At 40.6% G+C, this 12,725-nt stretch overlaps 1 protein-coding gene across 16 annotated transcripts in view; it reads right to left on the bottom strand.

The window, feature by feature from the left end:
- RALGAPA1 (Ral GTPase activating protein catalytic subunit alpha 1) overlaps positions 1 to 11,529 on the bottom strand; it is a 177,027-nt gene extending 165,498 nt beyond the window's left edge. For 6 of the 16 annotated variants that reach the window (XM_060262574.1, XM_060262575.1, XM_060262577.1 and 3 more), the window contains exons 1-3: positions 11,153 to 11,528; positions 2,201 to 2,311; positions 1,240 to 1,289 (exon numbers count right to left, since the gene is read on the bottom strand). In XM_060262574.1, the coding sequence (XP_060118557.1) occupies positions 1,240 to 1,289; positions 2,201 to 2,311; positions 11,153 to 11,258 (267 nt within the window). In that variant the 5' untranslated portion in view covers positions 11,259 to 11,528. Of the gene's footprint in view, positions 1 to 1,239; positions 1,290 to 2,200; positions 2,312 to 11,152 lie in introns of all 16 variants that reach the window. The other 10 variants (XM_060262582.1, XM_060262583.1, XM_060262584.1 and 7 more) reach the window with 4 other exon arrangements.
- Positions 11,530 to 12,725: the final 1,196 nt, after the last annotated feature.

Below are 12,725 nucleotides of genomic sequence, written 5' to 3'. Positions count from 1 at the left end.
GTCAGACAGCTGTTAAAAGCAGGACCAGTAAAATGGTGCCAAGTTCATGGTGCCATCACTTCCAGTGGTGTTGAGATATATAGCAGTAATCTCCAATAATCACTTTCTTCCCCACACCTCTCACTCACTCACACAGAAATCTCATAGAAAGGCCAGCTGGCTACAATTGGGGGTGCCAATTTTTCATTGACAGAGCTCCTATGTCTGCAACAACAGTATGATGAACAGAAAAGTTTCATCCAGCAAAAAAAGGAAGGAAGGAAGGAAGGAAGGAAGGAAGGAAGGAAGGAAGGAAGGAAGGACATAAGAGAAGCCATGTTGGATCAGACCAGTGAACCATCCAGTCCAAAATTCTCTCATACAATGCCCCAAAAGCACCAGAATGTCCACCAGTGGAGCCAGGGCACTAGAAGCCCTCCTACTGTTGCTTCCCCCCACCCCCAGCACCAAGAATACAGACAGAGCATCACTTGCAGACGGAAAAAGAAAGAAGAGGGGACAAAGAGGAAAAAAGCCCTACTCACCATCAGATTACCCCAGCCAGCAATAATTCTGCCCAGGGGTCGTTTGGTAAAAAAATAGCTACTGGAGCCCCTCCCAGCTAAAACACACACACAACCTTCTTTGCTGCCCAGGCCTCCCGGGAAATCTCCCCAAAAGAACATACTGCAAGTCACATGAAAGCTCATATTTTAGATCCATGAAGTGTTCTTCAAGGTATCAGTGGGCGCCAGCTTTTTTCTCAAACACTGGGAGAGGGGGAAAGGAAGGAGAGGCAGCCCAGCTCCTCTATGCATAACACAGAGACAGGGGAAGGAAGGAAGCCAAACAGAGCTCAGGCTTTGCAGCCTGTGTCAGTCTTCAAGGCTAGCTTTTCTCTGGACAACAGAGAGATGGTGGAAGGAAGGAAGCAGAGCAGAGCAGAAGTCATGCCTTGCTGGGGGTGAGACTATCTTTGGCTTTTCTTGTGACCCGGTAGTGAGGCTTCCATGGCCCGGTACCGGGTCCCGACCCTGCAAATGGGAAACAGTGCTCTATCTTATCTTATACAGTTTGGTTCCTGGAATTTAAAAAACAACAGTACTTCTCAAACTGAAATACAGTGACAAAATTATTGACTCACTGGGCATTAATCTTTGACTTTTTAAAACTACTTGACCTACGAGAATGTACATAAGCCTATCAGAAAACACACACACCAAATCTGAATAGACTGTTCTACATTTAGAAAAATCTTACCTCAAAAATAAAAAGTATAGCGTCTAGTTCTTCCCTCTGTGACTTGTGTCCTACAATTTAAAAAGAGAATATTTTTCAACAATAACAAGGTTAGAGTCCAACTACATTCAAAATAACCATAGATAAGTTACCAGAAATGTTCTTTGCTGCCATACTCTTCACACTGCAGCCCTTCTACCTCTGAAAAGGTATTCCTGGGGCTTGTGGGATACGATGAAGTTGAAAAATAGGCATAGCTGCCCTTCCTTGCTCTTGGACCAATATATCAAGAGCTCATGCAAAAGAAGGAAGTATATCTGTCAATTCCTTCTTTCCACTACAGCTCTCACATAACATCTCATGTTGCTCCTCTACCCTTAGGAGTAGCTTTTGCAGAGACATTGCAGAGGAAAGGCACAAAGATGCTGTCCACAAACTCCCATTAGGAACTGGTTGCCTCTCACCATTTAATACACTTCTGCAAACTACCAGCTCTCTGTCAGACATTAATATTATGCTTTGAAGTATTAAGGTGTATATGCAGATTGTTAAAAATGTCAGACCAAACCACTGAAAAATAAAAACTGGACCCCACGTGAAATGATACAGCATTGCTTTACATTACATTTTCTCAAAAGTTGAATAATATTTTTAAAAAGACGTTTTGCCAAGTACAAGAAAGAGTTTCTGAGAAGTGTTCAGAAAATCCATCTCTAGTGTGCAGTCCCTTGTACTGCACCAGAGGGTTACATTTTACTACAGTAAAAGAGCAATACCAGAACTAATGGGACCAATCAGATCAGTATTTATAGGTTTAAAAGTTATATTTTTTTAGCAATCTAATAAACATTATATATATATCAGAGACATGTTTTCAAAATCAGGACAATGAAGAAAGAATCAAAGCATAAGGTAATAATTTTAATAAACATTATGCACAAGAACTAAAACTGCAAATCATACATTTTGTTTTGATTCTCACCTTTCTGCTTGAGACTTATTTCAATAGTCACAAAATTTTCAAAGAACACATAATATATGTGTGAAAAGTGTAGGTCAAAAAGCTGCTTAAGGTCTACAGACTCTGCGTTTTCTGGGGGGGAGAAACAAAAGATCATTTCGGTATTTAATACCACTGAATGGCAAAACAGACTACAGTCATTATATTATATTATTTCTATTTTAGAAGTGAGATGCTATTTATACTTCTAAGTGTATAGAGGCAGACTGGGGGATTTATGGTTCAGCATTAATAATGCTAACTTTAAAGAACACCACTTTACAACATCTTAACATACTTAAATGACTTTTTCATGAAGTATAAATCTCCTTGAGTAACCAGCCTATATTATTGTCTAACTATGACCATAATCCTTAAATTATGTTCTGTCTCTCATACCCTCACAACTTTGTATGTTTTCCACATAAGCCAAACAACTCTTCATTAGCATGAACAAGACAGACACTGAAGCAGTAAGTTTTTATTGGTACAATAAATATATACGTAAATAACTTTACTATCCAAGTATTTCATAAATGCCTATATAAAAGAGTATCATCCAACTCTCAGAGAAATCTCTTAAATCTGGTCTATAGATCCAAGTGGGCAGCCGTGTTGGTCGGAAGCAATAGAACAAAGTAGGAGTCAAGTAATACCTTTAAGACCAACAAAGTTTTATTCAGAATGTAAGCTTCTGTGTGCACATGAAAGCTTGCATTCTGAATACAACTGTGTTGGTCCTAAAGGTGCACCTTGACTCCTGCTTTGTGTTAAATCTGGTCTGTTTGTTTACCCTTGCAATGCAATGGATTTATCTAGTAGAGCTGTGATCTATATCGCTGTCAAAGATATTCCAATTACAAAATGGGTTTCTGGGAAAGCATATTTGGCCTAAAGCCAACAAAATAAACTGAATACTATTACAATTAGATAATACTCACTTAATGGGTTATATTTACCAGATTCTGCTTAAATAAGTTTAAAAAATCAGTAAAGACTATTTTAAAAAACACGCCGAGCTGCCAATATAGTATTTATCAACAATGATTGTTTAAAATAACACTAGCAAAATGGTAAAAATAATCACAATACAGCTAACAACCTGAACTGTACTAAGTATGGAAAGACTTAGTTTACAAAAGAGCCAGCTTGGTGTAGTGGTTAAGTGCATGGACTCTTATCTGGGAGAACTGGGTTTGATTCCCCACTCCTCCAATTGTAGCTGCTGGAATGGCCTTTGGTCAGCCATGTCTCTCGCAGAGTTGTCCTTGAAAGTGCAGCTTCTGTGAGAGCTCTCTCAGCCCCACTCTCCTCACAGTGTGTCTGTTGTATTTATTATTATTATTATTTATTTCATTTATATCCCGCCCTCCCCCACCACGGCAGGCTCAGGGCGGTTGTAGGGGAGGAAGATAAAGGAGATTGTGAGCCGCTCAGAGATTAGAAGTGGAGGAAAGGATATAAATGCAATATCAACATCATCAAAATAAAAACAGCTTTTTTAAACTAAAAAGGTAACTTTTTAAAGGAAAAAAATACATGAAGTGTGCCTCTAGAACTGGATGCGAGGGCAGGATTTACTACCATACTGAAAGGCCTACTGCTTGCAACCTGCTCTATAACAGACAAGGGGTGGGGGGAACAGTAGTGCTGAACTATTAGGCTTCTGGTTAGCAGCAGAATTCTAAGACAAAACAGTACAAGCTATGCTGAGAAAATATTTATTAGGAGCATTTTACAATTATATGCTAATTTCAAATGAAACTTCAAAATTAGGGTTGCCAGCTCCCAGGTCCCAGTGAGGGATCTCCTGGTTTTGGGGGCTCCTCTCCACCGCAGAACAGCTGGCTAGCAGAGAAAACCCCTCCCCTAAACAGGGACATTACCATATGATGACATCAACCATAAGTGATGTGATTGCAGGGGAACACTTTGGTTTTTGGGCAAACTCCATGGTTTAAAACCAATTTAACCATAGAGTTTGCCCCAAAACTAGAGCATCCCTGACACAATGATGTCATTTCCAGGTGATGTCATTGCACTGGAAATGTCACACTATATCTCTGACTACCCTGGAATGCCCTCACCCCCAAAAAATCCCCCACCAGACCAGTAAGGGGACCTGGCAACTCTATTAGAAATTGGTTCTGATTTTGGAACACATTAAACTTGCAAATCCATTACTATTCTCTTAACATGTAACCTACACTAACAGAGAATGCCTTGGCAATATGAAACGTCTCTCCTGAATTTTAAAAAAAATTACAATTAGCTGGCGAACAAGACAAGGAGCCAAAGCAATGGTGCAAAGCCAAAACTGAAGTCAAAACTGAAAAAAGTTACAATTGCCAGTAAAAGGTGGCTGCTTCAACTTTTCCAAATTGAATCCAGCACCACAGAAACTCTCCTTTAGCCTGCACACAGGAATGTAAAGATATAGGCAACATGCAGACACCATAGACCAAAACTGAAGCCCATTATTTTCCATACCAAAAGGCCATGTAACACAGAATTTAATTCATCTTTTTAAAAAAGTATGTATGATTTGTGCCACTATCACAGAAAGAAAACAATTTCCACATGCAAGCAGACATTACAGTTCAATCCAGATTTCAAAAATGTTGGCATATCTTTGGGGGGGTGGGGAGAAGGACAGAAAAAAATTTACAATGGATAATTTAATTGGACTAGATGACAATTTCTTGCAGACTACATACACACTTCAAGTAAATGGAATCGGAATACATTCAATTGCACATATTAAAAATATGAATTTGGCCTAAAATTAAGGTTAACACAACAAAAGTTAGTAGTAACACCAGACCTTTTTAATGCTTTTTAAAAATAATATGATTGGTACAACAGGATACTGGGTTCACAGTTGCATATGATACGGCACAGTCCTGTCAACAATGAACTTAATAGCAGAAGTGGCTCTAAAATTTTCAGATGTAAATGTCCTAACTGTATGGAATTTTACAACTGAGTTCAGAGGTTGGATCTTGTGATTTGTATTTGTAGCCAAAAGTCTGGTACTGCATTCTTGGAAAAGCAAGTATTCTCCATCTATACACCAAGAGATAGAAGATGCATAGCCTCCAATGCATAAAGATACCGCCACAAAACTATCCAAAGAGATAAGACAAACCATCAAAATTAAGATCCCGCCTTCGGCATTAGGGAGCTGTTAGTGATACCACACACAATGTATTTGGCAAGAGCTTTTGTTTATGCTAACATTCAGAAGTGCTCATGGATATTTATAACTGTTTCTGAAACTCAAGTGTTCCCGTGCAGACAATGGATGAAATGGCAGACTTAACTAGAGCCCAATACAGATTCTAACCTTGTGCCTATTTTTTTTAAATGATGAACACCTCTGGTGACAAAAAAATAGGAACTTTGAATAAACTAAGAACTTGGGATCTGAGTACAGCAATTTTTCTGAGCAGCAATACTGGGCAAGTATGAGTCTTCTAACTGTCTTCTCTGTACACACATTTTTCTTTTTTGCAGTTTTGTGATGACCATATACATTTGTCAAGATACTAACTTTGTCAGAATGGTAGAGTAGCTGCATACTGATATTGTGTCATTTTGTACTGTGATGTGGATTTATTTTGACTATGGCATAAAATCCCTCCTCCCCTTGATTCTCTTACCTATTTCAGTTCTGACAGAATACTCACAATGATACATTTTTATACAGCAGCATCAGTATACATGGTAATCCATATTATAAAAGCAAAACTACAATTCCTTGTTCCACATCATTTTGAGGCATGCTTACCACAGTAATGCAGCTGTAACCAATGTGTGTTGGGTGGTGGGAACAATATGTCAGACATCTGTATGGCAAAAGCACTCCCTCTCAGTGCTGGGGGGGAATGTATAAACTCAGAAATTGTCTATTACATTTTTATCCTTCCCTCCAACTCAGTGTATACATTATTCTCCCTTCTCCCAGTTTATCCTGTGAGGTAGATTAGCTGAGACAGTGAATGGCTTCAGACAAGGTAGATTAGTGGAGAAACAGTGAATGGCTTATGGTCACTCAATGAGTTCCTTGTCTATGTGGGCATCTGAAGTTAGGTTTCCCCAGTCCTACACCAGTACTCTAATTATTATACCATATTGGCTCTTCAGAACAGAACACTGCAACTATATGGGCAACATTAACCAGGGACGATGTTTTGCTTTTACAAGTATAAGTTTCTTTGAATGTGTATGGCTTTGTTCATAAAGGGCTTCATTCATAATGATGGAATACAGCTCAGTTGCAGAGTATTTGCTTTGCATGCAGATGATCCAAGTTAACTCCAGTAAAACTAATAACAGTATTAATATAAGATCTCAGGGGCAGAGAAATCTCTGCTTGACTCCTTCCTTACAAAGCTGGTACTAGTCAAAGTAGATGGGTCAGTAGTACAAATGAAGTCTGCATGTTCATTACTCAATTCATTGCCTTTGTTAAGAGAACATTAAACAATTTAGGGCAAGCAATGAACATACTTGCTGTTCTTGAAAGTGTATGTAAATGTCAAAGCTTATATCTACACAGATGTCACTACTAATAACGTTCAATTTTCTATTCAAGTGTCCTTCTGAAATAGTTTAGTACACACTGGTATGAAAGCAATGCCATTCCTTTGGCACAACAGTCTAGTCTCATCCAGCATGCCATTCGGGAACTTCAAACTTGTCTACAAATCATTTCTAAATCCCACTTGAACTTTCTAATCAACCAAACCACAAAGTCACCTTGGTGTTCACAAATCTGCCTTGTTATCAACAATAACTTTGTTCAGAGCATATGGCTGCACTCATAGTTATCCAGCAGTAAGTCAGACAACATAAATGCTTTTCTATAAGTCTATTTACACTTCTCTTGAAAAGATTTTAAAAGGCATGAAACAGGGCTAGGCTCCCACTAGCACTCCTGTATGTAGATCATTCAGCTGTTTGGCCCCATTTTCTGTAATTTCTGGCCTGTTGGATCTCTGGAGGGGAGGAAATGATATGATAAGTATGAAAGGTCTCATTGTATAATGAGGTGAAGGGAGCATGAAATGAGATTGGAAAAATGCTTTTTCCAGAGCTGTTGCTAGTGTGGTTGGCTTCTCTTCCCTGGAGTACATGGCTATGTGCCCATGATTACAGTCTAATACAGTAGGTTTAGAATTTGATAAACAGAAAGATGTAAAATTTAATCCAGGCTGAGGGCAATTTTAGACATATATGTAATCTGCTAGCTCCCCTTAGAGATTTCATATTATGAAACATTTTGAATACCTCCTAAGACCATATTCTGAAGAATGGGAAACACTCTGCCGGCTTAGTTAAATACATTTCCTAAAATGTGCATGTGTGTGTATGTGTCCACATATTATTTTCTAATTGGGCAAACAATGTATTAGACATCTTTGGAAAAGCATTCAAACTAGTCATTTAAAAAAAACACATGGGTAGGTAGAAGAGCACATCTGCATAGCTTCACAGTTTGCATCTAAATCAAGACAACAACAACAATACTCAACATAACTGTGCCCTAATAATCCAGTATTGTAATTTGACTGCAAGGAACAGTGCCTGGGTGGCAAACTACTTCTGCTGTAGCAAGAGTGATGCTGGCACAGCACAATGTCTTGTTTAATATAGAAATAAAAAGAATCTCCTCCCCATCTTGTAGTCATATTACGAATACTGAGAACACAAATCTGCAGCTATCTCTGTATTTACTAAAGCAGCAGTTAGACACAGAGACTGGCTGACAGTGATACTCTCCCTCATTCCCCTTCTAGTGAAAAAAAATTAAACATGCATTCATGGGAGAAGAAGGGAAGGGTAGTAAGATTATTAAATATACTCAGATATAGATGTGGAGAAGGGCTGGACAACCAAGCCCTTTCTTATATTTATATGGCAGAAATACCCAAAGAATCAAGTGCATAGGGTACAAGACAGTATCAGCCCAAGAATCACAGAACAGCTCTCCAACTCATTTGTTCAACTTATCCAATGGATTTTTGCATTAATTCAACAGAAGAAATTTGTCTTGCACTCTTTCAACACTTAACAGCATTCTGTACGGTGTTCGAAAACTATGCTGGCTGATACACACAAGACACAACACCACTATAATCAAATAATGAAGCACAGGTTCACATACGCATTTTGGAAAAGCTGTGTTTTCAGCAAACAATTCTGAATCAAGAAAATGATAGCACATTGCAAATATCAACGGAGTCATAAAAGGAATACACAGCATATCTACTAGAAACATCTTAAACTTGTCCTTTCCAGAAATTTAATTTAACTGCAAATGATCATTGTTATGAGCACAGAGAAACATTTCAAATGGTCGCTCCACTATAAAGGAACTCTCCCCTTCCAGAGATTTGTTGAAGCAGAACCCTCTGTCTCTTCTGAAAATAGTTTTAACTCATCACTTTCTTAACTTTAGGTGGTCAAGTCCAACCTAATGGAACTCTCTGCCTTATAACATCCATGCCCTGTGGGGCTTGCATTCGGTTAAGGAAAGCGATGGTTCTATCCTGGCACTTCCCTGTTCCCCACTTCTATAAGTGCTACTGGCTTTTGCACCATCTTCTGCAACACTTGCTTGCTGCTGGCTTTTAATTTGTTTTTAAGTAATGTTTTATGCCTACGTTATACACCACTCTGAGCCTGGTTTGCTGGGAGAAGGCAGTTGAAAAATCTAATGAAATAAATAAATAAATAAATCTCACTTCCAGAACATACTTCATTAATCCAAAAAAAAGCAAACACTATTCATATAATCCAGGAAAACTCTTCAAGCATCTATTTCTCATTCTCTCCTCTCCTCCACCCTTGTGCAACTTCTTGCTTCTTCATTCTTGCAAAACAGTTTTAAAATTTCCTTCTTAAAAAGCAGCTCATTGTGTGGCACATATAGGCATCTGACAATGAAAGCAAAGATCATCAAACAGTATTCTGCACTGTGATCAATAATCCGCTTCTTTAAAGAAGCATAAGAATTTTAAATTCACTTATGATTCATCTCATAATTTCCAAGGTACTTTTATAGCCAATTAAGTTTTTATCTGTTGCTTCATACAGACTGATAAAAATGCAAATATTACAATACTGCGTAAAAATATTTTTATGGTTTTCCCAACAGATACCCACTTTTAAAATATTTTTATATATATAATTTAGAACTGTATGAAGGAAACAAAGTATAAATTTGTGAATGTAAGGTAGTTTGTGCTCTCAACTTGATTTTCCCTATGCGCCTGATTTCACTCTAAGGAAGAACTGAGTATTTCAGATATATTGGATTTTGCCTTTTATCATACACTTGTCATAAAGTACTATCTAATGGAAGCTGACATCCACAGATATAGTACATTTAAACTCAGCATGCAAACATGTGGAAGAATGCACTTCAATCAAGTATGAGTGATTACCAAGACTGAAGAAAAAGGCAGTTAGATGTTATCAGTCCTTTGGCTCTTAAAGTCAAAACAGGCATGCTTTTATGATCAAATCTAAGAACTAAACAATTCAGGCCAGACAGTTTTTCTCCACTTTGATCCGGGTTCACTTGTAAACAATAATAAAATTACCACTGATTTCAATTAAAGACCCTCAGACTAATTATCTGTCAAACAAAACTCCCTGGCATATTATGTCCACTAACTCAGTATTCGTAATCACAGCCTTTTAGGAAATGCAGAAGCCAATGAAAAATGTGAATATTTACTTGAAAACACACTTATAGGAATATGTAGCAACTTTATAAAAAAAATACAGGAAATGGGGATCCAGAAGACCTTTAATCTACTTTAAGGAACGGGGAAGAACATGCTGGCAGACTTTGAAATATTAAGTTCTCAAAATAACAGGGGACCACAGTTCAATTTCTTTATCAAGGGCAGGGCAAGCAGCAACCTTTTAGGCCGGGAACTGGGTTTAGAAACAACTCATTTTAAACCACACAGTATGAGCAAAGCTGTCTATAGTGCAAAACTGCCTTTTAAAAAGATTTTCAAGAAAACATAATATCTACTGGGGATGCTGTAGGACAATATCTAAACAGAAGACACAAAAACTCCCTTCTCATCCTACACTCTGTAACTTCACTACATGCATTGCTTATTCAAACAAGCATCACAAATGAAAAACACCAATCCCAGGACACCTTTGCATCATCGAACTGGAAAACAAAAGAGAAGAAGGCAGAGAACTCTTAACAACCAATGGGGTCAGGAAATTCCTACACTCTTGGGTGGATGTAGGAATATGCAGGAAGCTTTCAAGAGACAGATTTTTCCCTGAAACACCCCACAGAAAGCCAGACAGTGCATTCCTCTAACTCAGCGGCACAGCCTGCTGGAGAACAGCACTGGATCAAATACCCGTTGCTTAATGGCTACTGGAAGACATCTCAAAATTAGGATTGCCTGCACAGACCTGAACACACAACTAACAGGAGAGTTTCCTGACCAACCATGCCTATAAAGCCTGATTCCATTTTATCCAAGAGTCAACAACTCCTTAAGCATTACAACTACGTGCTGCTATGCAAACAGGCCTCGAGATCCTAGCTTGAAATGGAAAGGATATGGATTTTAAAAGGGGATATATTTTTACTCTCCCCAGAGACCCCTTCCCTCTCATTCCCACAGTGCCTTCAGTGTCCTGGTTGTCATGCCAACGAAGAGTTGCGATGCTGCTTCTTTCGTTCTCTAGAAGCTCATCTCGCTACACATCTGCCCTCACCCTTGTGAGGTGGGCGGATGGGAGGAAAGGAAAATGTTTACATTAGACTCCCTCGCCCCGCAGAGAGCAGCTATCCCTCAGCCCAAGCACCAGATTGAGCAGCCGAGAAAGCCCAGCCTCCTTCCCCTTCCGCCCCAGTTGGGCCTTGGGCCGCTTTTCCCTTCTCACCGATAACGACGCGCAGGTGTTTGAGGCGGGTGAGCGGATCCTTGCGGGTGTCCAGCACCTTCTGCGTAGATTTCCGCACATCGCCGTGCGGCTTTTTGGAGAACATCCCGCCTGCGAGGGGACCCCCGTGGGTGCCTCCGACTGGGTTCTGCTGCTGCAGCTACAGCCTCCGGGACACCCCCCCCCCCTCCGAACTCAGGGGGAGGCGCGCTGCGGCCTCTAGATCCGCGCCCCCACCTAAAGGTCCCTACATAGCAAACGGTGCCGCTCCGAAGCGGCGGGTGCGGCCAGCGCGCTCTCAGGCGCGCGGGGCTGTGAGAGGGAGTGCGGGGAAGCAGGACTGGCTGTGGGCTCCCCCTCCCCCCCCAACACCTTCTTACTCCTCCTCTTCCCTACTCGCTTCCCACTGCTTCACGACAGCCGTCAGGTGCGAATTCCATCGTCGCCGAGGCAACCGCCTTTGCTCTGACGTCATAGCCGGGGGACTCAAAAGAGAGTGAACGGGAGGGCGGGATGATGTTTTGGACGCGAAACTTTAAGGCCTGAGAAGAAGAGAGGGGCGCGAGTGCTGAATTGTGCTATGCTTTGCGTGACCTTTTTGAAAAGAGGAGGGACGTCACAAGGAGCGGTTTTTGTTAGTTTCTCTGTTGTGATGTTAATTGAGCAGTGAGCGTGATCACAAAATCACTTTTATTACCCGGATTTAGAAGTGTGCGAACTATCTTAAAAACGCAGCTTCGGCAGCAGTGCGAAAGGGATCGTTATGAATACAGAATCTCACAGAATGCGAAATGCTTTTAGAAAGAAACTTCAGACTTGAGTCTAGAAAGGATGTCTTAGTGTCTCTTATATGCCTCCCAGTCTCCTCTTGCTTGGGGCAGGCACACATAGAAGGACAACCCCCAGGTTATCTAAAACTACAGGCAGGTTTACAATAAAAGGTGTCTGTAGAAACATCGCTTTTCTGACCGCTTCCGCTTCTTTACAAGTGACCACCAGTACAATCTTTTCTTATTCTCATTTTTATAGTTTGCTGTCCACCTTTGCCTCTTTCTGTCCATGAATTCCCTCATCCTGCTACTTTCTACCTGACGAGTCTGCACTGCAGATAACTAAATACACATAATTCTGCTGTAAGAAAACAAGTAGTAATGTGTAGTGTATTGCGTTAGTACACTATCACGTTATTGCATTATTACGCCATATTGTATCACAAGCACCGCGCCGCCATGCAGCGGAGGTGACTGGGGGGTCAGTCCCCAGGCGACTCTGCGCAGTGCGCGAAAGGCTCCGCCTATGACCAGTGGCGGGACGTTTGACTGGCCAGGATTGGACTGGCCAGCCTGGGAGGTTGTTCCGGGTTATGTATATAAGCGGGACCCGGCCCGCATGTTCGCTCTCTTGTGATGTGCCTCTATTAAAGCATGTTGCCTTATCATCGTCTCCAGTCTCAGTACATTACAGTGGCGACGAGGATGGGATCTTAGCCCGGGAAACTGGGCTACATCGGAGACCTCAAGGGCAACCCACAGACAACGACTGCCGCCTCTGCAGCCACCATGGCCAACCAGAG

This window comes from Heteronotia binoei, chromosome 21 (assembly GCF_032191835.1).
Source record: "Heteronotia binoei isolate CCM8104 ecotype False Entrance Well chromosome 21, APGP_CSIRO_Hbin_v1, whole genome shotgun sequence".
Taxonomy (NCBI): Eukaryota; Metazoa; Chordata; class Lepidosauria; order Squamata; family Gekkonidae; genus Heteronotia; species Heteronotia binoei.
Note: the sequence above shows the minus strand (reverse complement) of the source record. Positions and strands in the feature narration are given on the sequence as shown.